This window comes from Schistocerca nitens, chromosome 7 (assembly GCF_023898315.1).
Source record: "Schistocerca nitens isolate TAMUIC-IGC-003100 chromosome 7, iqSchNite1.1, whole genome shotgun sequence".
NCBI classification, from domain to species: Eukaryota; Metazoa; Arthropoda; class Insecta; order Orthoptera; family Acrididae; genus Schistocerca; species Schistocerca nitens.
The window spans coordinates 174,218,855-174,244,803 of NC_064620.1; the positions used below are offsets into that span (position 1 = coordinate 174,218,855).

A 25,949-nucleotide genomic window follows, 5' to 3' on the forward strand; every position below is an offset into this window, starting at 1 on the left:
TCGCGAGATTTAACCCAACTAGCGAACGATTTTGCTCATTGGCGAGCTACAAGTAACAAAGGACATCGAAAAAGTACAAAGAAGTGCAGCTCGTTTTACATAATTTCGGGAACAGGGCAAAGAGTGTCACGGAAATGAGCAGAAAAAGCGAGTTGTGGTGGCAGATGGCAACCATTAAAACAAAGGGGTATTTCGTTGTGCCATAATCTTTCCACGAAATTTCATTCGCCTGCTTCCTTCTCTGAATATGAAAATATATTGTTGTCGCCAACATAGGGAGAAATGACCATCGTAATAAAATAAGAAAAATAAGAGTTCGTACAGAAACATTTAAGTGTTCGTTTTCCCCAACCGTTGGTAGAGAGTGAAACGGTAAAGAAATAGTCTGAAGGTGGTTCGATGAAGGCTCTGCTAGGCACTTAAGTGTAAATTTCAGAGTAATCATGTAGATTTTCGTGTAGATGTACATCTGTAAGCAAGGAGCTTACTGATCTGAAGGAAACACTCCAAAGTAACCAGACGAGTATCCATGAATCTGAATGGCTAGAATCACGTGCTCCGATGTCAGGAAGAGCACAATGTGACCTGCCAGATCTTGATGTGAACCCATCACCCCATACGCAAAGTATGCGTGGGGTGACGACGAATTATGCTACAGTGATATTAGAAGAAAAACTGATTAAACTTAGAGAATTCCGAGTCTTTACCAGAGAAAAAGAGCATTCATAGGGTCGTATTGATATGAGCTTTTAGAGATTTACTTCCTCGTTCGCGAAACGAAATATAGAATGTTGTAAGACGTCGTGGTCTCCTGACCTTCATTGCTTACATATTCCGCCCTCACAATCGTATTCCGCACATCAAGAAGCTTCATTCGAACCGAAACTCGATAAGATAAAGTCAATGTTGTATGAATTCATGTAAACGATATGCAAATAACTAATAAATCGCAAGTGCGCACCGTGGTTAAAATACTCGAGGCTGGCGTACACACATACATTCCAGACACGACGGTCACAGGAGCTTTTAGTTCGAGAGAGGCAACCGCACGCCAGGAGGCCAGTCCCAACCCATCTACGTCAGCCGGTGGCCGCCCGTGGAACAGACAGCGTTCGCCAGAGGGAAAGGAGGAACGACCCCGTGTTCGGCTTAAAAGCAAATTCCACTACATTGTGTGGGAGCGGCCAGCCTACGCATTCTTTACACATAGCACGCAGTTTCAGCGATTTTCACAGGGAGACAGCAAACGCCAAACGCCGATACTACAGATTTCCGGATTGGTCGCCTTGAACGAAACGTCATTCTCCCGTTTTAGAAGAGCAATGCTGATTGGCAGACGATATTTCTGAGGCCTTGAGCTGAAGGAGCAATGGAAGAGACTGAAAGATATACCCCTTCACGTCTGGCGTGGAGAGGCACCGTTCCGTTGTCGCTCTTGGAGCGAGGAACAAGTCTCTCCTCACAGGGGAACCTCCCCATCGCACCCCCCTCAGATTTAGTTATAAGTTGGCACAGTGGATAGGCCTGTAAAAACTGAACAGAAATCAATCGAGAAAACAGGAAGAAGTTGTTAGGAACTATGAAAAAATAAGCAAAATATACAAACTGAGTAGTCCATGCGCAGGATAGGCAACATCAAGGATAACCTGGGCTCATGAGCGCCGTGGTTATGTGGTTAGCGTGCGTAGCTGCGGAACGAGAGGTCCTTGGTTCAAATCTTCCCTCAAGTGAAAAATTTATTTTCTTTATTTTCGCAAAGTTATGATCTGTCCGTTCGTTCATTGACGTCTCTGTTCACTGTAATAAGTTCAGTGTCTGTGTTTTGCGACCGCACCGCAAAGCCGTGCGATTAGTAGACATGTTGTCGACCCACCTAACTTGTACGTTTGGCGAATGGGTAAAAAGATTCTTCTACCTTGTCCGATTTAGGTTGTCTTGTGGATGTGATAATCACTCCCAAAAAAGTGATGAAAACATAAGAGTTTGTGCGCTGTAGTCGACTGACGTCGTGTGTTTCGATGTTTGTTTAGGTGTAGCGTCCCCATACTACGGCGCAGTTACCTCGCATCGGACGGACGGACGGACAGATAACAATTGTCTGAAAATAAACAATTAAACTTTTCACTCGAGTGTAGACTTGAACCAAGGATCTCTCGTTCCGCAGCTGCTCAGGCTAACCACGGGACCACGGCGCTCCTGAGCTCATATTGTCCTTCATGTTGCCTATCTTGCACATGGACTTCTCAGTTTGTATATTTTGCTTATTTTTTTCATAGTTCCACACTACTTCTTCCTGTTTTCTCGATTGATCTGTGTTCAGTTTTTCAAGGCCTATCCACTGTGCCAACTTAAAACTAAATCTGAGGGGGGTGCGATAGGGAGGCTTGGTTCAAATGGCTCTGAGCACTATGGGACTTAACATCTATGGTCATCAGTCCCCTAGAACTTAGAACTACTTAAACCTAACTAAGCTAAGGACATCACACAACACCCAGTCATCACGAGGCACAGAAAATCCCTGACCCCGCCGGGAATCGAACCCGGGCGTGGGAAGCGAGAACGCTACCGCACGACCACGAGCTGTGGACGCGATGGGGAGGTTCCCTTGTGAGTATTGTAGCACACATGAAGAATTTCATTTGCTGGAAGAGCAGCTGAATAACCGTTGACAGTCCGCCCCCCCCTCCCCGTGCCTCCTTCCCCCACCCTCGCCATAATGTTAGGGGGTGGGGGGATGAAAGGGTTATTGAAGCAAAAAACGAGTTGAGTTTGCTGTGACTTGAGAGCCGGCAGAGCGCGTGGTACTCACGGATGAGGAACTGGTGCGCCAGGATCTGTATCCTGCTGACGACGGCCTCGGCGTGCAGCTGCAGCACCAGCTCCTGCGGGTAGGTGCAGGCCTGCGCGGACTGCCAGCCGCGCACCGTGGGCCCGTGCACGTTCAGCTCGGTGGCGCGGTGCTGCTCGTCCTCACCTGCGAACGCCGTTATCAGCCGCTCACTCTCACTTCTGTGGCACACCTTTTTTATGAAGCGATTTTTTTTTTTTTCAAGTAAGTATCATTTTCAAATACGGCCGCTGCGTGGCTGCATTCCGCGATCTGTGCATGCGAGCTCAATACCTCCATCTACTAACTTTAATTTATTTACTGTGAAGCCTGTAAGTGGGTTGCTTCTGTGTTGGCAGCGCTGTGTAGCGCTTTGCATTGGATCTCTGACTGTGCTTTCTTTGTAAGAGACTCTATGGCTGGTTGGACTCGTTGTTGAAAGTTAATCGCCAGTGGTGTTGGACAGTTGGAAGTTAGTCACCAGCAGTGATGGAAGTACTGTTTGCAGTTGGAGGTGAACAGCCAGCAGTGATGGATGTCAGATGTGAGAAGTTAGCATTGATGGAGGGTTGAGGTCTGAAGTGTTAGCGTAGGCTAACGATCTGTACAGGTTCGACTTGGAGATTGAATATTATTCATGATTATATATACCTTTCTACTAGATATTAATGACGATTGATTTTCGTGTCTGAAATGGACGTCACATTATTAAGGTAAATAATACATTATTTGGTTTGTAACAAAATCTTTCCTTTGCTAACCACATGCCTATTAGTAGTTAGTGGCTTCAGTAGTTAGAATCTTTTATTTAGGTGCCAGTATTGACGCTCGCTGTATTGCAGTAGTTCGCATAATGAAGATTTTTGGGAGGTAAGTGCTTAATGAAATGTATAGGTTATTGTTAGGATTTCTTTTTAGTCAAGGCCATTCTTTTGAATTAATTATTTGAAGTCAGGTTATCTTTTTTTCAGCAGTCAGATTACGTTGCGCTAGAGTATTGTGGGTCAGTGTTGACATCATAAAAGAATAAGAGAAAGTAGGTTCACTTGCATTCAATTTCACTCAGCGGTTTAAGTAAAATATTTAATAAAGAAGTTTAAAGCCTGTTGCCTTTTATACACGAGGGCTGTTCAATAAACAATGAGCATAATTTCCGTACGGTCGTAATTCATAGCGCTAGAATTTATTTAATCCTATAATATTCTGCTAGCTTAGTGCGTAACAAATACGTGTACTAGTTTAATTGTTGGCACTCGGCTGTCAGAAGCGCGCAAGCTGAAATATGTTCAGTATCGTCTAGGTACAGGAAAAAACCAACTGGTTAAAATCGATACCAGTATTTTTGTTCTGAATAACCGGCATTTTTCGCTATTTCTTTGGTCTCAGTTACGAGGGTAATCCCAAAAGTAAGGTCTCCTATTTTTTTATTACACTACTGGCCATTAAAATTGCTACACCAAGAAGAAATGCAGATGATAAACGGGTATTCATTGGACAAATTTATTATACTAGAACTTACATTTGATTACATTTTCACGCAATTTGGGTACATAGATCCTGAGAAATCAGTACCCAGAAAAACCACCTCTGGCCGTAATAACGGCCTTGATACGCCTGGGCATTGAGTCAAACAGAGCTTCGATGGCGTGCACAGGTACAGCTGCCCATGCAGCTTCAACGCGATACCACAGTTCATCAAGAGTAGTGACTGGCGTATTGTGACGAACCAGTTGCTCGGCCACCATTGACCAGACGTTTTCAATTGGTGAGAGATCTGGAGAATGTGTTGGCCAGGGCAGCAGTCGAACATTTTCTGTATCCAGAAAGGCCCATACAGGACCTGCAACATAAGGTCGTGCATTATCCTGCTGAAATGTAGGGTTTGGCAGGGATCGAATGAAGTGTAGAGCCACAGGTCGTAACACATCTGAAATGTAACGTCCACTGTTCAAAGTGCCGTCAATGAGAACAAGAGGTGACCGAGACATGTAACCAATGGCACCCCAAACCATCACGGCGGGTGATACGCCAGTATGGCGTTGGCGAATGCACGCTTCCAATGTGCGTTCACCGCGACCTCACCAAACACGGATGCGACCATCATGATGCTGAAAACAGAATCTGGATTCATCCGAAAAAATGACGTTTTGCCATTCGTGCACCCAGGTTCGTCTGTGAGTACACCAGCGCAGGCGCTCCTGTCTGTGATGCAGCGTCAAGGGTAACCGCAGCCACGGTCCCCGAGCTGATAGTCCATGCTGCTGCTAATGTCGTCGAACTGTTCCTTCAGATGGTTTTTGTCTTGTAAACGTCCCCATCTGTTGACTCAGGGATCGAGACGTGGCTGCACGATCCGTTACAGCCATGCGGATAAGGTGCCTGTCATCTCAACTGCTAGTGATACGAGGCCATTGGCATCCAACACGGCGTTCCGTATAACCCCCTGAACCCACCGATTCCATATCCTGCGAACAGTCATTGGATCTCGACCAACGCGAGCAGCAATGTCGCGATACGATAAACCGTAATCGCGGTAGGCTACAATCCGACCTATATCAAAGTCGGAAACGTGATGGTAGGCATTTCTCTTCCTTACACGAGGCATCACAACAACGTTTCACCAGGCAACGCCGGTCAACTGCTGTTTGTGTATGAGAAATCGATTGGAAACTTTCCTCATGTCAGCACGTTGCCACCGGCGCCAACCTTGTCTGAAAAGCTAATCATTTGCATATCACAGCATCTTCTTCCTGTCGGTTAAATTTCGCGTCTGTAGCACGTTATCTTCGTGGTGTAGCAATTTTAATGGCCAGTAGTGTAGTACATAGACCTGTTTATTTCTACAATGGTTTACATCAGTTTACAGCTTTAACATTTAGCTCTTTTTCGACATAATCATCATTTCTGTCGATGCATTTTTGTAGACTATGTGGCAGTTTTTGAATGCCCATGTCATACCAGCTCGCTTTCATGCTGTTCAGAAAGTTATGAACCTCTTCTTTCACCTCGTCGTCGGAGCTGAATCGCTTTCCGGCCAAATGTTCTTTTAACCTAGGGAACAGGTGATAGTCACAGGGCGCCATGTCAGGACTGTAGGGTGGGTGAGTGATTATGTTCCACTGAAAATGCTGCAGGAGAGCTACGGTTTGCCGAGCGATGTGTGGGCGAGCGTTGTCATGGAGAATGTGTACGCCCTTGCTTAACATTCCTCTTCTCCGGTTCAGAATTACCCGTTTGAGTTTTTTCAGAGTCTCACAGTACCTGTCAGCGTTAATTGTGGTCCCAGTGGGCATAAAGTCGACCAACAATGCCCCATTCCGATACCAAAAAACGGTTGTCATGACTTTACCGGCAGACTGTGATTGTTTGAATTTCCGCGGCTTTGACGAAGAAGGATGACGCCATTGGCTTGATTGTTGCTTGGTCTCAGGTGTAAAGTGGTATGCCCAAGTTTCGTCACCCGTGACAATTGAGTCCTGAAAGTTGTCCTGTTCGGCTGCAAGGCGGTGAAGAAATGCGCGGGAAGCATCAACTCGTTGCCGCATGTGGTCCTCAGTCAGCATGTGTGTCACCCATCTTGCCCACACCTTCCGGTAGTTCAAAGTTTCCGTTAAAATTCTGTGAGCGGCGCTTCGGGAAACCTCAGGAACCAACGTGCAGAGATCATCCAGGATGATGCGCCGATCTTCACGCATGCTTTGCTCAACCTTCAACACTGTCTCTTCAGAAATTGACGGTCTCCCGCTCCTTGGTTCGTCGTGAATTTCGGTCCGACCAGCTGTAAACTCTCTACACCACTTACGAACATTTTTGACATCCATACACGACTCACCATACACTCGCGTCAATTGGCGATGGATTTCAATCAGCGCAGTGCCCTTTGCGTTCAGAAACCGAATAAATGCACGCAATTCGCACTTGACGGTATCATCCAATTGGAGCTCCATTTTCAACGGCTGCCTCAGCGCAGCGTGCGCATGTTTACACACAGAGCGTAAAGCACTCTTCATAACAGTGTGACCAACTGCCACACAAACAGAGTTCTGTACTTATAAAAAAATAGGAGACCTTACTTTTGGAATTACCTTCATACGAGGGCTGTTCAGTAAACAATGATCATAATTTTTGTACGGTCGTAGTTCATAGCTAATCTTATGATATTCTGCTAGCTTAGTGCGTAACAAATACGTGTACTAGTTTCGATGTTGGCACTTGGCTGTCAGAAGCGGGCAATCTGAGACGTGTTCAGTATCATCTAGGTACGGGAAAAAACCAGCTGGTTAAAATCGATACCAGTATTTTAGTTCTGAATAACCGGCATTTTTCAGTACTTGCTTGGTATCAGTTACAATAGGAGTTTCCTATTTTTTGCTAATAACCAGACAAAAGACCGAAATATCAATTAGCCATATAAGAATTGCTAAAATTTTTCGTTTTTAAGTAAATCTTTTTTTAAAAATAGGAGCAACTTTTATTTGTAAAGTTTGCATGGCTTTCAAATATTGTATTAGTATATAAAATGAAAAAAGCGATCAGTGGTATTTTAAAAACCATGTCAACAGAAACAAGCAACAAACACATGGCGAAAAGATTGGGACATCACTGCTGAGGCAACAATGTGCCTGTTGCCGTGTGTCTTTAAGGCACGCATGTGCGTACAGTGTGCAAGGCTTCTCCCGTATGATTTATATAGTATTTTCTCACTGCCGCCGGTTTTCATTAATTGTACTGCGAATGGCACCTACCATAGTGTGGAAATATTTTTACGAAGAGGACGTAGCAATGAAGTACAACGGTTCATTTGCTTTAAAAGATTAAAGGTTTGTCTGCTATTTCTATGAAATAACAGAAGAGAAAGGAAATCATGGTAACAATAACAAATTGAAATTTGAACAATTCATTCACATAATACAAACGTGTGGTTCCTGGAGAGGGGCAAGAGCCTTTTCAGTTGTTGCAGGGGCAACGGTCTGGATGATTGACTGATCTGGCCTTGTAACACTAACCAAAACGGCCTTACTGTGCTGGTACTGCGAACGGCTGAAAGCAAGGGGAAACTACAGCCGTAAATTTTCCCGAGGGCATGCAGCTTTACTGTATGATTAAATGATGATGGCGTCCTCTTGGGTAAAATATTCCGGAGGTAAAATAGTCCCCCATTCGGATCTCCGGGCGGGGACTACTCAAGAGTATGTCGGTATCAGAAGAAAGAAAACTGGCATTCTACGGATCGGAGCGTGGCGTGTCAGATCCCTTAATCGGGCAGGTAGGTTAGAAAATTTAAAAAGGGAAATGGATAGGTTAAAGTTAGATATAGTGGGAATTAGTGTTCGGTGGCAGGAGGAATAAGACTTTTGGTCAGGTGAATACAGGGTTATAAATACAAAATCAAATAGGAGTAATGCAGGAGTCGGTTTAATAATGAATTAAAAAAATAAGAGTGCGGGTAAGCTACTACAAACAGCATAAGATAGACACGAAGCTCACGCCTACTACAGTAGTACAAGTTTATATGCCAACTAGCTCTGCAGATGACGAAGAGATTGAAGAAATGTATGATGAAATAGAAGAAATTATTCAGACAGTGAAGGGAGACGAAAATTTAATAGTCATGGGTGACTGGAATTCGGTAGTAGGAAAAGGGAGAGAGGGAAACGTAGTAGGTGAATATGGATTGGGGCTAAGAAATGAAAGAGGAAGCCGCCTGGTAGAATTTTGCACAGAGCACAACTTAATCATAGCTAACACTTGGTTCAAGAATCATAAAAGAAGGTTATACACATGGAAGAAGCCTGGAGATGCTGACAGGTTTCAGATAGATTATATAATGGTAAGACAGAGATTTAGGAACCAGGTTTCAAATTGTAAGACATTTTCAGGGGCAGATGGGTACTCTGACCACAATCTATTGGTTATGAACTGTAGATTAAAACTGAAGAAACTACAAAAAGGTGGAATTTAAGGACATGGGACCTGGATTAACTGACTAAACCAGAGGTTGTACAGAGTTTCAGGGAGAGCATAAGGGAAAAATTGACAAGAATGGGGGAAAGAAACACAGTAGAAGAAGAATGGGTAGCTTTAAGGGATGAAGTAGTGAAGGCAGCAGAGGATCAAGTAGGTAAAAACACGAGGGCTAGTAGAAATCCTTGGGTGACAGAAGAAATATTGAATTTAATTGATGAAAGAAGAAAATATAAAAATGCACTAAATGAAGCAGGCAAAAAGAATACAAACATCTCAAAAATGAGATCGACAGGAAGTGCAAAATGGCTAAGCAGGCATGCCTAGATGACAAATGTAAGGATTTAGAGGCTTATATCACTAGGGGTAAGATAGATACTGCCTACAGGTCTATACAAGGGCGACGTACTCGAGGGCAATATTATGGAATTGGAAGAGGATGTAGATGAAGATGAAATGGGAGATACGATACTGCGTGAAGAGTTTGACAGAGCACTGAAAGACCTAAGTCGAAATAAGGCCCCGGGAGTAGACAACATTCCACTAGAACTACTGACAGCCTTGGGAGAGCCAGTCCTGACAAAACTCTACCATCTGGTGAGCAAAATGTATGAGACAGGCGAAATACCCTCAGACTTCGAGAAGAATATAATAATTACAATCCCAAAGAAAGCAGGTGTTGACAGATATGAAAATTACCGAACTATCAGTTTAATAAGTCACGGCTTCAAAATACTAACGCGAAATCTTTGCAGACAAATGGAAAAACTGATAGAAGCCGACGTCGGGGAAGATAAGTTTGGATTCCGTAGAAATATTGGAACACGTGAGGCAATCCTGCCCCTCGACTTATCTTAGAAGCGAGATTAAGAAAATGCAAACCTACGTTTCTAGCATTTGTAGACTTAGAGAAAGCTTTTGACAATGTTGGCTGGAATACTCTCTTTCAAATTCTGGATGTGGCAGGGGTAAAATACAGGGAGCGAAAGGCTATTTGCAATTTGTACAGAAACCAGATGGCAGTTATAAGAGTCGAGGGACGTGAAAGAGAAGCAATGGTTGGCAAGGGAGTGAAACATGATTGTAGCCTTTCCCCGATGTTATTCAATCTGTATATTGAGCAAGCAATGAGGGAAACAAAGGAAGGATTCGGAGTAGGTAGTAAAATCCATGGAGAAGAAATAAAAACTTTAAGGTTCACCGATGATATTGTAATTCTGTCAGAGACAGCAAAGGACTTGGAAGAGCAGTTGAACGGAATGGACAGTGTCTTGAAAGGAGGCCATAAGATGAACATCAACAAAAGCAAAACGAGGATAATGGAATGTAGTCGAGTTAACTCGGGTGATGCTGAGGGAATTAGATTAGGGAATGAGACACTTAAAGTAGTAAATGAGTTTTGCTATTTGGGGAGCAAAATAACTGATGATGCTCGAAGTAGAGAGCATATAAAACGTAGACTGGCAATGGCAAGGAAAGCGTTTCTGAAGAAGAGAAATTTTTTAACATCGAGTATAGATTTAAGTTTCAGGAAGTCGTTTCTGAGAGTATTTGTATGGAGTGTAGGCATGTATGGAAGTGAAACATGGACGATAAATAGTTTGGAAGAGAATAGAAGCTTTCGAAATGTGGTGCTACAGAAGAATGCTGAAGATTAGATGGGTAGATCACATAACTAATGAGGAGGTATTGAATAGAATTGGGGAGAAGAGGAGTTTGTGGCACAACTTGACTAGAAGAAGGGATCGGTTGGTAGGACATGTTCTGAGGCATCAAGGGATCACCAATTTAGTATTGGAGGACAGCGTGGTGGGTAAAAATCGTAGAGGGAGACCAAGAGATGAATACACTAAGCAGATTCAGAAGGATGTAGGCTACAGTACGTAATGGGAGATGAAGCAGCTTGCACAGGATAGAGTAGCATTGAGAGCTGTATCAAACCAGTCTCAGGACTGAAGACCACAACAACATACAATAAAAACAGAATGTAGTTGATCTGCTGCCTGTGTCTACATAATGCCTTTATCTGTTTGTAGTCCTTGAAAATGGCCAAATTAACACGAAAAATCTCAACCTTAGTTTTCACCCTTTAGCCCTGATTATTCGTAATCCCCAAATAGTCGTATGATCCCCGATTACAACACGGGTTTTTGGAGGAAAGTTAAAAAGAATTAGGAACAATACGAGAATATTGGTGATTTTTTATAGTATTTAACCACGTATCACTTTTCGAGAAAAGCATTGAACGGTGGACGGACTAAGCTTTCTTTCATTTGCCTTCTTAATTTAATATTTTCATTCTATGTATTTTGAAACTGAGTGAATCATAATTTTTAAATTTTTGTTCGGTTTCTACATTTATTAAAGGAAATAATAGGTACAAAAAACCAGTTATTTTGAGCGGTTTTAACAGTCAAACTGAACCGGCGTCAAAAAAACTAGTATAACCGAAAAGCGGTTGTTTCAGCGAAAACCGCCATCCTTAGCTATCGCCTACCGCAGAAATGGAGGTGACGGCCGATGAGTGCGCAGCTTTGAAACACTACTTTCGTCTCAACATCTCTCCCGCTGAGCCCCATGCCATGTTAATGGAGAGTCTGTTCTGTTCTACTGCACAGTCCGAAGATGGTTTAAATTGTTTAAGAGGGGAGACAATCAATTTCAGAGGAAGGTGGACCCGACGTTCCATTTACTGCTTAGCAAAGAGAGATTTGCTACAAATTCATACGTAGCCAAAGCCTCACAGATAAATAAAAACTAAGCGAAGCCATAATTATGCTTGAAGCGTTCAGCGAGTTCGAAATCCAACCGACTTGACAGAAAACCCTAAGAAGTTTTGGTCGTATGTTAAATCAGTAGCCGGCCGGTGTGACCGAGCGGTTCCAGGCGCTTCAGTCCGGAACCGAGCGACAGCTACGGTCGCAGGTTCGAATCCTGCCTCGGGCATGGATGTGTGTGATGTCCTTAGGTTAGTTAGGTTTAAGTAGTTCTAAGTTCTAGGGGAGTGATGACCTCAGATGTTAAGTCCCATAGTGCTCAGAGCCATTTGAACCATTTTTAAACCAATAGACGAATCGAAGCCGGCTACCCAGGCACTCTGCGGCTATACTGACATTAACATATAGGATGACATAGAAAAGACCGAAATACTAAACTTTTTTTTTCCAAACCTGTTTCACAGAGAATGATCGCATTTTAGTTCCTCCTTTAAATCGTTCGATTCCCGGCTGGGTCGGTGAGTTACTCCGCTCAGGGACTGAGTGTTGTGTTGTCCTAATCATCATCATTTCATCCCCATCGACGCGCAAGTCGCCGAAGTGACGTCAAATCTAAAGACTTGCACCCGGCAAACGGTCTACCCGACGGGAAGCCCTAGTCACACGACATTTTTTTTTTATCGTTGCACGAGCGGCAGAACGATTAATATCCAAATAAGTCAGCAAAAGACAGAAAAGCTACCGAAAGTGCTCAACAGAGGAAAGACCACTGGACCTGACGGAATACCAATTCGAATCTGTATAGAACTTATCCCTCTTAGAGCAGCAGTGTACTGAATGTTTTTTGAGGAGCGAAGCGTTCCTAATGATTAGAAAAAAACTGGTCATTCCCATTTTCAAGAAGGATCGTCGAAAAGACACAGAAAACTATAGTCATGATTTATGCCCGCATGTTAGTATTTTATGATACTTGGGAGGATCGAAAATCTCCTCTGTAGGAATCGACGTGAGTTCCGAAAACAAAGATCGTGTGAAGCCCAGCTCGCTCTGTTCGCCCACAAGACCCAGAAAGCAGAGGGTGCAGGCGCCCAGGTAGATGACATGTTCCTTGACTTCTGGGTGGCGTTCGATACAGATCCGCAACGCCAAAGGGCGTCCACGCTTTTTTATGGAGCATCAGTACTATGGCCTTGTATTTTAGTAAGAGAACCAAGTTTTTAACAGTGTCAGAACTGTAACTTTTTATGGCTACTGCCAAGTCGCCAGTTGCCTTCCAAAATATTTAGTCCATACCCTTCCATGCCCTCTGCAAACTATCACATGCGTACCCTTAGCACTGGCGCCTAGTTAACAAAATACCAGCGTACGGAATGTCAATCCAACTGCATGACTGGACTGAAGAGCTTCTAACAGAAAACACAGAATCTTATTCTGAACAGAAAGAAGTCCTCAAACGTAAAAGTAACTTCGGGCGTGCCACAAAGGAGTGTTACAGAACCATCACTTTTCACAATATATATAAATGACCTAGCAGATAACGTCAGAATTTCCATGAGGCTTTTCGCGGATGATGATGTTGCTGTATACAGAAAAGGCAACGCTAGAAAGAGTAGCGAAATGCAGAAAGACGTGCACAGGATCGACGCTTCGTGTAGGGAGTGGCAATTGTTTCGGCATATACAAGTGTAACATATTGCGAAGACAGACAGAAATATCTTTTATTGTATGATCACATGATCGCAGATCAATCACCGGAAGCAGTTACACACATAATATATCTAGGAATATACATACGGAGCGATTTAAAGTGGAACATTCAGGTAATATTAATCTATCGTGAGGCAGATGTCGGACCGAGGTTCATTGGAAGATCCCACATGAAATGTACTCCATCAGTAAGGAAGTAGGTGACAAGACTCTCGTTCGACCAGTGCTTTAAATCTGCTCGTTACTCTGGGATATGCACCAGGTAGGATTGGTATAGGGAATAAGGAATTCAAAGAAAAGCTGTACATTTCGTTATAGTTTCATTTAGCAAGTGCGAAAGCGTCAGTTGCAGTAGCAGACACTACAAGAGAGGCGTTCTGCATCACGGTATGATCTTATTATTGTTTCGAGCTTTTCCTCATTACATAGGCTTATCTCCAACATAATAATTTATTTGGAAATTACTATACAAACAATAGACTTTCTTAAACTATATTTTCAAAATATTCCTCCAGGTGTTTCGATCTTGTGTGTCCTCTTCCTCTGCGCCCATTCTCCTCATTGTGTGCTGTACAGTTTGGAGCCAGGTGGTCATAGGTCGTCCTCTTCTTCTTCTCCCCTCCGGTTCCCACTCCAGTATCCATTTTGGTTTTCTGGCTTCCTCCATTCGTCGTACATGCCCGTACCACTGTAATTTCTTCCTATCCATTACGTCATATATTCTTTCTTTCATTTCCATTCTCCTTATTACTTCGGTGTTCCTTATCTTTTCTTTCCTGGAGATTCTTGCCGATCTTCTCCAGAAGTCCATCTCTAGAGCTTGTAATTTTTTAATGTGCTTCATGTTAATTGTCCAGGTCTCCGTTCCATACAGAACCACAGTCTCTAATATGGATTTGTATATTAATTTTTTAGTTCTGCTCATTACATTCCTACTCCATAAGACTGAGTTAAGCATCCCAATGACCCTCCGTCCACTACTAATTCTTTTATTGATTTCTGACTCTGATTTTCCCTCGATTTCTAAAATGGATCCCAAATAACAGAAAGTGTTTATCTTTTTGATTTTCTTTTCTTCAATGAATGGCTCATTTGAATCATTAGTCAAGTATTGTTTTTCTTTGTAATTAATCTTCAAACCCCAAGTTTTGTATGCTACTGCTAGTTGATTGTACATATAGTTAGCGTCCTCCCCATCTTGTGCTACGACTACTTGATCATCAGCAAACAATAAATGATGTAGGTAAACTCCATCTCTTATTTCTAATCCCATACTATTATATTTACGAGACCATGTTCTAAGGCTAATATCTATATAGATTTTAAATAATGATGGTGACATGGGACAACCCTGTAAAAGGCCTTTACTTGTTCTAAATTTCTGTGAAAGTTTATTACCAACTTTCACTTGGCAAATGTTATCTTTATACATCTGTTGTATTATTTTAATCAAGGAAGGGTTTATGTTTGCCATATGTAGTGCTCTCCAAAGTAATTTTCTTGGAACAGTATCATACGCTTTTTCTAGATCTATGAAAATTAATCCTATATTTTTTGATTTTTCCCTATGTCTGTCCAAAATCTGTCGTAATGTGAAAATATGGTCTACACATGATCTCCCAGCCGTGAATCCACATTGTTCTTCTTGGGTTCTAAAATTTTTTTCCAGTTTGTTTTTAATTACTTTCGCAAAAATTCTCATGTGTTTGTAACACAAATTCCTCGATAGTTTGAACAAATTTTGCGATCCCCTTTCTTAAATATTGTATTAATGTAACCTAGCTTCATCTCGTATGGTATTGAATCTCCATGTATCATTTTGTTGAAGAGCTGTGTTATCAGTTTCACAATTTTGTCCCCACTATATTTCAGACACTCCAGACTGATATTGCCTGGTCCCAGTGATTTACCATTCTTTCCTGTTCTCAACGCGTGAAGTTCTTCACTTTCTAAAATCTGGATCTCATCATCTTCATGTCTTTTTTCTTCCACTGTTCCTTCTTCTAGATATTCTTCTGTCCTCATTTAATAATTTTGGGAAATACTCTTCCCATTCCTTTTGTGTTATCAGTTGGAGATTAGTTTTGCTTTTAGTATCCTGTCGAAGCCGTTTTAATACTGACCATGCTTCTTTTGCTCTCCCAAATCCTAATTTGCTATTCACCTCGGCACATGTTCTTTCCCAGGCTTCATTTTTTGCCATCCTTATTTTTTTCATAACTTCATTCTTCTTTAGAATAAATGAAGACTAACTGACAACCTAAGCTGCCGACAGGTGTTGGTGATATACCTCGATGTGGACAGCTGAAAATGTGTGCCCCGACCGGGACTCGAACCCGGGATCTCCTGCTTACATGGCAGACGCTCTATCCGTCTGAGCCACCAAGGACACAGATGAATAGCGCGACTGCAGGGACTTATCCCTTGCACGCTTCCCGTGAGACTCACATTCCCAACTGTCCACAACTCTACATATGTATTGTACCTTATAGACATTTGCCCACCCACTCATCATTCGCGCACGCTTTGACGATTCCCGTAAGAGTTTGGGCAACCTGTGCGCATTTGCACAGACGAAGGTCAATGGCTGGGTAGCCTTTAACTATATATACGAAGACAGTAACTTGTTCTCGAAAGAACACATTTTCAGCTGTCCACATCGAGGTATATCAATAACACCTGTCGGCAGCTTAGGTTGTCAGTTAGAAATCATTTATTCCAGGGAAAAAGCTGCACGGTCATCAACAGTAACTGTTCTTTCGAGAACAAGTTACTGTCTTCGTATATATAGTTAAAGGCTACCCAGCCAATGACCTTCGTCTGTGCAAATGCGCACAGGTTGCCCAAACTCTTACGGGAATCGCCAAAGCGTGCGCGAGTAATGAGTGGGTGGGCAAATGTCTACAAGGTACAATACATATGTAGAGTTGTGGACAGTTGGGAATGTGAGTCTCACGGGAAGCGTGCAAGGGATAAGTCCCTGCAGTCGCGCTATTCATCTGTGTCCTCGGTGGCTCAGACACGGGCACCTTGATAGACGAACTCGCTCCACCTTCACGTTCGGCTCCAGTAGCGGTGTCTCACATCTCACCATCGCTTGCCCATATGCGAACCTTTTTTGTGGAACACAGTTATGTACATATGGAACTACCGACAACCAGGACGGCAACGGCACGTGATATATATCACATCTTGACTCGACGACGGCCGAATAATGCCGTAGAGCGCCGCCAACCAACAGCTACGTGGTCAGTGGTATGGCGTACAGTGCACCACCCACACCTTGATACGGGAACGCGCGCACTGTGGTATCAGGTGGTAAATGGGAAATACGTGACTCGTTCCAGGTTGCATACAATTCATATGGCGGACGAGCCACTGTGTCCGCAGTGCAATGTTATAGACACAGAGGAGCATCGCCTGATATGCGGACCTTCGGCGGACGTATGGTGTTTGGTCAAAAAAATGATGGCCTTCCTCCTTCGGGTGGGGCCGCAAGCAATAGAACCACGGATACTACTTCTCCCAGATAGGACATATTATCCCCGAACAAAGACAAACGCAGTGACCTGGATTCGAGGTTTGACTGTGCGTTATCCTTTCCGAGACGGCAGTAAGAATGTGCTCGACTTTTTGGCCTTACTACAAGATCATCACTCACAGCTTATAAGACATCCGAGATATCGAACATATTACGCAAATTTTTTAGGGAGTGCCTTGCTTGATCCCCCACCCAGTTGGGGTGTCCCGGGTAGGAGAATGTAATTATTGATTATAAGTATCAGAGCAAGAAAGGACCAGGACAGTGGAGAAGGGCCACAACCACACGTGAAGACGTACCCGACACCAACGAGAGGTATAACGGGATTAGCGAGGTACGCGCCCAAAAGAGGAATGTAGACCGTTATTGTATTGTACTGACAGAAGCAGGATTTTTTTTTTACTATTATGTACAAAAGTCCACTTCTTTACGTTTCCCAGAAATATTTTATTTTATAAAAGTCATCTTCTTATATATTTAAAACAAAAATGCTAGAAGCAGTTTATGTTTGTTATTGTTACACCAGTCTGGCAAAAAAAAAAAAAAAGATGGATAGAGCGTCTGCCATGTAAGCAGGAGATCCCTGGTTCGAGTCCTGGTCGGGGCACACATTTTCAGCTGTCCACATCGAGGTATATCAACAACACCTGTCGGCAGCTTAGGTTGTCAGTTAGTCATCATTTATTCCAGGGAAAAAGCTGCACGGTCATCAACAGTAATTGTTCTTTCGAGAACAAGTTACTGTCTTCGTATATATCATTCTTCTTTTTCTTGTATATTGATCTTGTTTCTTCTGATTTATCATTCAACCACTGAAGGAACGCATTTCGTTTTTCTCTAACGAGGACCTCTAGTTCCTCTGACCACCACTCTGCTGCACGGTTGTGGTTGCTATCTTTTTTACCCAACACTTCTGTTGCTATGATTTTCACACTAGTTTTTATATTGTCATATACTTCCTCTGTACTTCCTTCAAATGATTCAACCACTGGCCGCAAAGAGTGTTCTGATACTTTCGTCTTGTAGGCTGTCAATATTAAAAGATATGATCTACTGTTAAAATTACGGGAGTTTACTTTCCAAGAAGAGTCCCCAATATACAGGGTGAGTTACCTAACGTTACCGCTGGATATATTTCGTAAACCACATCAAATACTGACGAATCGATTCCACAGACCGAACGTGAGGAGAGGGGCTAGTGTAATCGGTTAATACAAACCATAAAAAAAATGCACAGAAGTATGTTTTTTAACACAAACCTACGTTTTTTTAAATGGAACCCCGTTAGTTGTACTGCGGCGTGTACGACATTCATTACGCCAGAGATTGCAATTGTGTGCAGCAAATGATGGCCACCACATTGAACATCTATTGGCCTGACATGTCGGGACACACTCTATTCCAATCCGTAATTGAAAACGGAAACCACGTGTGTGCGTGTACCTCACCCCTCATGGTAATGTACATGTGCATCAGTGAAAAAGACCAATAAAAAGGTGTTAGCATATGGACGTAATGTGCTGTTCCAGTCTCTTCTGTACCTAAGGTCCATCACCGTTCCCTTTGGATCCCTACGTAATTCGGTGCTCTCCGATACACACGATCGAACAGCGGAGGAGTGGTACTCAAGCGTCAACTTTAGGTTACAATATCTCCGGATGTATTTAACATTTTACATTGCAACAAACGGCACTGATTACGTATTTGTTTATATGTTCAGATGTGCTAAAACGTAGGTTTGTGTTAAAAAACATACTTCTGTGCATTTTTTTATGGTTTGTGTTAACCAATTACACCATCCCCTCTCCTCACGCTCGGTCTGTGGAATCGATTGTCAGTATTTGATGTGGTTTACGAAATATATCCAGCGGTAACGTTAGGTGACTCACCCTGTATAGCTTTCTCCTAGGTACATCTCGGGAAAAGACAATAGAGATAAAGGGATTCGAACCCACACGGAGGCTTTGCAATAAACGTTCTTTCCGTAAACCATACGTGACTGGAACAGGAAAGGGGGAAGTGACCGTAGTGCACAAAATACCCTCCGCCACACACCTTAAGGTGGCTTGAGAAGCTTAGATGTAGATGCAGATGTACGGAAGAAAATATCAACACCCCTACTGTTATAGTGAGAGAGGAGGTAACCTTGCGAACACTTTCAGAAATACCGAGTTGGTGATAGGAAATTTACACATGAGAAATGTTCGTGCGCGATGGGTTCCAGGACTGCTGATTTCCGAACAGAAGGACATTCGCGAGTACGTCTGCATGGGTTGTTATTAGAGGTAGATACGGAATTTCTTCAAAGGTAATCATTGCTGATGAAACTTGGCTTCATCATTTTCATCCTGAGAGCAAAAGCAAGGTTCAGTGTGGAAATCTCCTACATCACTAACCTCGAAAAGAGCAAATGTGGTTGTTTTATGGTCATCTCATTTTTTGATATTAATGGAATTGTTTATCATCATGTTGGAAAAATTGGAAATTTGTGGGAAGGTCTCATGAGACCAAACTGCTGAGATCATCGGTTCCCTAGGCTTACACACTACTTAATCCAACTTAAACTAACATACGCTAAGGACAACACACACACACCCATGCCCGAGGGAGGACTCGAACCTCCAACGGGGGGAGCCGCGGGGACCGTGCAAAACGCCGAAGACCGCGCCGCTACCCCACGCGGCTATCTGCATGTTGTACCTCCACAGAAGTCGCTAACAATACTACAGGGATATCCAGAAAACTTTGTAAGTCTGTATCAGGCGCGAAACAGCACGTACCAGTGAAACCATCTGGGTGCTGAACCACGATAATGCACAGCCGCATGCTGCACATGTTGTTATTGAATATATTTCACAAATCAATGTGAAATACATTACTGGCCATTAAAATTGCTGCACCACGAAGATGACGTGCTACAGACGCGAAATTTAACCGACAGCAAGAAGATGCTCTGATATGCAAATGATTAGCTTTTCAGAGCATTCACACAAGGTTGGCGCCAGTGGCGACACCTACAACGTGCTGACTTGAGGAAAGTTTCCAACCGGTTTCTCATACACAATCAGCAGTTGACCGGCGTTGCCTGGTGAAACGTTGTTGTGATGTCTCGTGTAAGGAGGAGAAATGCTTACCATCACGTCTCCGACTTTGATAAAGGTCGGATTGTAGCCTATCGCGAATGCGGTTTATCGTATCGCGACATTGCTGCTCACGTTGGTCGAGATCCAATGACTGTTAGCAGAATATGGAATCGATGGGTTCAGGAGGGTAATACAGAACGCCGTGCTGGATCCCAACGGCCTCGTATCACTAGCAGTCGAGATGACAGGCACCTTATCCGCATGGCTGTAACGGATGTGCAGCCACGTCTCGATCCCTGAGTCAACAGATGGGGTCGTTTGAAAAGACAACAACCATCTGCGCGAACAGTTCGACGACGTTTCAGTAGCATGGACTATCAGCTCGGAGACCATGGCTGCGATTACCCTTGACGCTGCATCACAGACAGGAGCGCTTGCGATGGTGTACTCAACGACGAACCTGGGTGCACGAATGGCAAAAAGCCATTTTTTCGGATGAATCCAGGTTCTGTTTACAGAATCATGATGGTCGCATCCGTGTTTGGCGACATCGCGGTGAACGCACAGTGGAAGCGTGTATTCGTCATTGCCATACTGGCGTATCAGCCGGCGTGATGGTATGGGGTGCCACTGGTTACACGTCTCGGTCACCACTTTGAACTGTAGACGTTACATTTCAGATATGTTACGACCCTTGGCTCTACCCTTCATTCTATCCCTGCGAAACACTTTATTTCAGCAGAATAATGCACGACCGCATGTTTCAGGTCCTGTACGGGCCTTTCTGGATACAGAAAATTTTTGACTGCTGCCCTGGCCAGCACGTTCTCCAGATCTCTCACCAATTGAAACGTCTGGTGAATGGTGGCCGAGCAACTGGCTCGTCCCAATACGCCAGTCACTACTCTTGATGATCTGTGGTATCGTCTTAAAGCTGCATGGGCAGCTGTTCAAAAAATGGTTCAAATGACTCTGAGCACTATGGGACTTAACATCTGAGGTCATCAGTCCCCTAGATTTAGAACTACCTAAACCTAACTAACCTAAGGACATCACACACATTCATGCCCGAGGCAGGATTCGAACCTGCGACCGTAGCAGCAGCGCGGTTAAGGACTGAAGCGACTAGAACCGCTCGGCCATGGGCAGCTGTACTTCTACACGCCATCCAAGCTCTGTTTTACTCAATGCCCAGACGTGTCAAGGCCGTTATTATGGCCAGGGGTGGTTGTTCTGGGTACTGATTTCTCAGGATCTATGCACCAAAATTGCGTGAAAATGTAATCACATGTCAGTTCTAGTAGAATATATTTGTCCAATGAATACCCGTTTATCATCTGCATTTCTTCTTGGTGTAGCAATTTTAATGGCCAGTAGTGTACATCCATCACCATCCCTATAGTCCTGATTTAGCTCCGTGTGACTTTCTAAGGCTAAAGAAAAATCAAGACACTTTCATGGGATTTGTTGACCTGGAAAAAGCGTTCGACAATATAAAATGGTGCAAGCTGTTCGAGATTCTGAAAAAAGTAGCGTAAGCTACAGGGAGAGACGGGTCATATACAATATGTACAACAACCAAGAGGGAATAATAAGAGTGGACGATCAAGAACGAAGTGTTCGTATTAAGAAGGGTGTAAGACAAGGCTGTAGCCTTTCGCCCCTACTCTTCAATCTGTACATCGAGGAAGCAATGATGGAAATAAAAGAAAGGTTCAGGAGTGGAATTAAAATACAAGGTGAAAGGATATCAATGATACAATTCGCTGATGACATTGCTATCCTGAGTGAAAGTGAAGAAAAATTAAATGATCTGCTGAACGGAATGAACAGTCTAATGAGTACACAGTATGGTTTGAGAGTAAATCGGAAAAAGACGAGGGTAATGAGAAGTAGTAGAAATGAGAACAGCGAGAAACTTAACATCAGGATTGATGGTCACGAAGTCAATGAAGTTAAGGAATTCTGCTACCTAGGCAGTAAAATAACCAATGACGGACGGAGCAAGGAGGACATCAAAAGCAGACTCGCTATGGCAAAAAAGGCATTTCTGGCCAAGAGAAGTCTACTAATATCAAATACCGGCCTTAATTTGAGGAAGAAATTTCTGAGGATGTACGTCTGGAGTACGGCATTGTATGGCAGTGAAACATGGACTGTGGGAAAACCGGAACAGAAGAGAATCGAAGCATTTGAGATGTGGTGCTATAGACGAATGTTGAAAATTAGGTGGACTGATAAGGTAAGGAATGAGGAGGTTCTATGCAGAATCGGAGAGGAAAGGAATATGTGGAAAACACTGATAAGGAGAAGGGACAGGATGATAGGACATCTGCTAAGACATGAGGGAATGACTTCCATGGTACTAGAGGGAGCTGTAGAGGGCAAAAACTGTAGAGGAAGACAGAGATTGGAATACGTCAAGCAAATAATTGAGGACGTAGGTTGCAAGTGCTACTCTGAGATGAAGAGGTTAGCACAGGAGAGGAATTCGTGGCGGGCCGCATCAAACCAGTCAGTAGACTGATGACCAAAAAAAAAAGAAACATCCATCGTAAGAGGTAATCAAGAAGGTGGTCAAAATTTTGTATTCCCTCTTATAATTTACTGTACAGTACCATGCACTTGAGTTTCTTAATGAAATGTAGAATGCTCAACCATCACCACGCCCAACAAGTCAAAACAAGGAATCCCATTTTTGTCAATTTATAGACATAATGTGAAATTTATCTGTAACAACTATGTTACATACGCTCGAAATTTCGAATCAGTATACGTTACTGTATTTACAGATAATGTATGCAGTTTCTTCCACTGGGTATATTTATTGCATTATACCTTGTATTTCTATATCGTTAAGGTAACCACTGCATAACGGCCCTGGTGGCGTGGTAATCAAAAATAAATGTGCAACGGGTACTGTGTTTTAATTCCAAGTAGTAATGAATCACTTGAAAATTGCTATAGAGCTGATTCTGCAATAGGAAGTAAAAGAACAGCCAAATAGGGAAAGCGCTAACACTGAGACAACTGTACATAACTGTGGCTTAAAATAATAGAAAAATTACTCAGCATTTGTTGAATAGCCCGCATCTCGTGGTCGTGCGGTAGCGTTCTCGCTTCCCACGCCCGGGTTCCCGGGTTCGATTCCCGGCGGGGTCAGGGATTTTCTCTGCCTCGTGATGGCTGGGTGTTGTGTGCTGTCCTTAGGTTAGTTAGGTTTAAGTAGTTCTAAGTTCTAGGGGACTTATGACCACAGCAGTTGAGTCCCATAGTGCTCAGAGCCATTTGAACCATTTGTTGAATAAATGTATACTGCCAAATATGTGGCCCTATTTCTTATGTGTCTCCGCATTAAGTACGTTAATAACGATATACTGAGATCTGTTAGCCAGAAAGTCTTCAGTTCAATTGTACACTTATTCAGACATTCAACATGCACGTATTTTATTTACTTGGCGACAATGTTGATTTGTGTAGAAGGCTTTCTGTGTGTCAAAAAACGCTGCATCAACCCGAGCTTCACCATTTACCATCTTCTGCTTCCCGTCAGTGAGCAAAGTAAGCTGGGATGTACGCAATCAGTACTTTTAGGAACCACGTTGATTACCACATTGTTGCTCAGTCTCTAGAAAAGTCATCATGCGCAAGCATAATGTATGTTCAATAATTGTGCAAGAAATTGACGTCAGTGAAATAAGGCACACGCCCACAGCTATAGACTGGAACGAGCTGCTCCTTTTTACAAACACTTGGCAGGAGTCGTTGATCCAGCGACCTATGTGCTATAAGAATGGCCGGATTCTCCGTATATTAAATACAGAATTAAATTCTTCATTTGTGTGGCCATATTGACCATAATTGCTTTACAATTTCTGGCGTATTTTTGTTCCGTCGTTCTAATTACAAGAAAATGCGTGTTTTTCTCACCAGCCGCGTTTCGCCTTATTGAAGTAAGGCATCATCAGAGGTCTATAATTAAAGATATTTCCAGTTTGATTTATTTTCTACCTCGAACAACAGTTCCTTAACAAACTGTTGGTTTCTACTTACCGTAGTTTCTCCTTGTTTTTTGGTCGACATCAGGAAATGCTGTCTGTTGGCACGTCTTTGGTTACTTTCTTCGTTAGGTACTGATAACTGTGCTCTAATTTTATACTGCTTTACATAACTATGCATGTTTACGTTTAACAAAGCACAGTTTCGTACACCACAGTTTAATGTTAATTTGTATACTTCTGTGTATGCGCGCTGTTTTTTGTGGCGTCTTCAACATTTCCACTAGTTCTTCTTTTATCTACCCATTTTTTCATTCTCTGTAGTTCATTATATGCGTGTTGTTCCGTTTGATGTAGGAGTAATGAAAAAATAGTGATGGCGTTTGCTTTGTGAGTAGTTGGAAGAGGAAGAAGTAAAGATGAGAAGATGAGTGGACATAAGTGTATAGTAGTTTGATGGAGAGTAAATTGAAGAAGAAAGGTTTTGGACAAGAAGTGAAATGAGAGGGGGGGGGGGGGGGCTCTTGACAGAGTGAAGGATGGGGAAGGCCATTTCCTTTTTCGTATGATTCTTCAATTATTTTACATGTTCTCTGGTTTTCAGTATTTATTTACTTATTGAGCAGCTGTTTATTTTGTGTTAATGCTTTATGTATATGGAAATTTTATTGGGAAGCGAGGTGGTGTACGTCTTTACTGATTCTTTCGATATTCATATCTTTTTCATTAGTGCTTGGTCTGTGGTATTTCTGTTAAAGATGGCCTCCAAATGTTAAATGGTTTGTACCGTATTTCAGTGCTCTGATGTGTTCTTTATATTTTGCGTCAAATGTCCTGCCAGTCATTCCAGTGTATATTTTTGCACAGTCTCTGCAACTGTAGATACCAGATTGTGTTTTTGTTATTAGTTGCTTGTTTGGTAAGCAATGTTTATGCCATGTTTTTTGAATATGTTGCCCATTTTATGTGTGAATTACTTATGGTAGGTCATTGTATGCAATTTTTTTTGGTCGTGTAGATTTTATTTGTTGACGTGGTTTGGTTAGTTTTCTTCATTATTCCTGACTTTATTTTTCTGTTCAGTTTTTCTACCAGTGCTTTTTTATGTCAATTTTAATGCTGTTTGTTCTACAATAGCCAGCTCGTTTTGGTAATCAGAAATGTTTAGGAGGATCCTGTGCAGTCTGTTTAGCATGTATCTGACTGCTGCCTGTTTTTGATTCTGCGGTTGGTTTGAGGTTGCATTTAAGATAGTGCCACTTGTCGTGTGTTTTCTGTACGTGTCAAATGGATGCTTGTGTTCGTCTTTTCTTAAGGCTATGTCTAGAAAGTCGAGTAAGTTCTTCTTTGATTGTAAACTTTATGTGCTTGTTTATAGCATTTATGTCTTTGTGTAGCTGTTGTATTTTATTTTTAGGTTCATCTACCACGCATATTATGTCGCCAATGTACCTGTATCACTAGATGAAGTTGTAGCCTTTCTTTCTTATTATATCTTCAAATATTAGTTCTTCTATATGGTTCATGAAAATATTGACTAGTATTCCTGAAATAGGTGTAACCGTGTGGAAACCTCCTTCTTGTATAGTGTATTTCACTTGTGTGTAGTATTTCAATTCTTGCCCGTCACATTTTTTCCTTCAATTCCCTTTCCATCACACTACTATGCACTTACGTCCACTCATCTTTGCTTCTCCCTCCCCCACCTACTCATAAAAACACTCCATCACTATTCCTTCTTTACTCCTACACAGTATACAAATACACAGTAACATAATCAAACGGAATAACACGCATATAATGAACTACAGAGAACGAAAAAAAAGTGGACAGATGAAAGAAGAAATAGTGGAAATGTTGGCAACTCTACAAAACACAACACTCACACTGAAGTATACAAATAACCAGTGAAGAGTGATGTACGAAACTGTTCTTTATTGGTTCAAATGGCTCTGAGCACTATGGGACTCAACTGCTGAGGTCATTAGTCCCCTAGAACTTAGAACTAGTTAAACCTAACTAACCTAAGGACATCACAAACATCCATGCCCGAGGCAGGATTCGAACCTGCGACCGTAGCGGTCTTGCGGTTCCAGACTGCAGCGCCTTTAA

The 25,949-nt window shown here is 42.6% G+C and overlaps 1 protein-coding gene across 1 annotated transcript in view; it reads right to left on the bottom strand.

The window, feature by feature from the left end:
- Positions 1–25,949, bottom strand: part of LOC126194895 (centrosomal protein of 104 kDa) — a 461,734-nt gene that overhangs the window by 403,030 nt on the left and 32,755 nt on the right. The window contains exon 2 of the mRNA XM_049933248.1: positions 2,810–2,974. Coding sequence (XP_049789205.1) covers positions 2,810–2,974 — 165 coding nt within the window. The remainder of the gene's footprint in view (positions 1–2,809; positions 2,975–25,949) is intronic.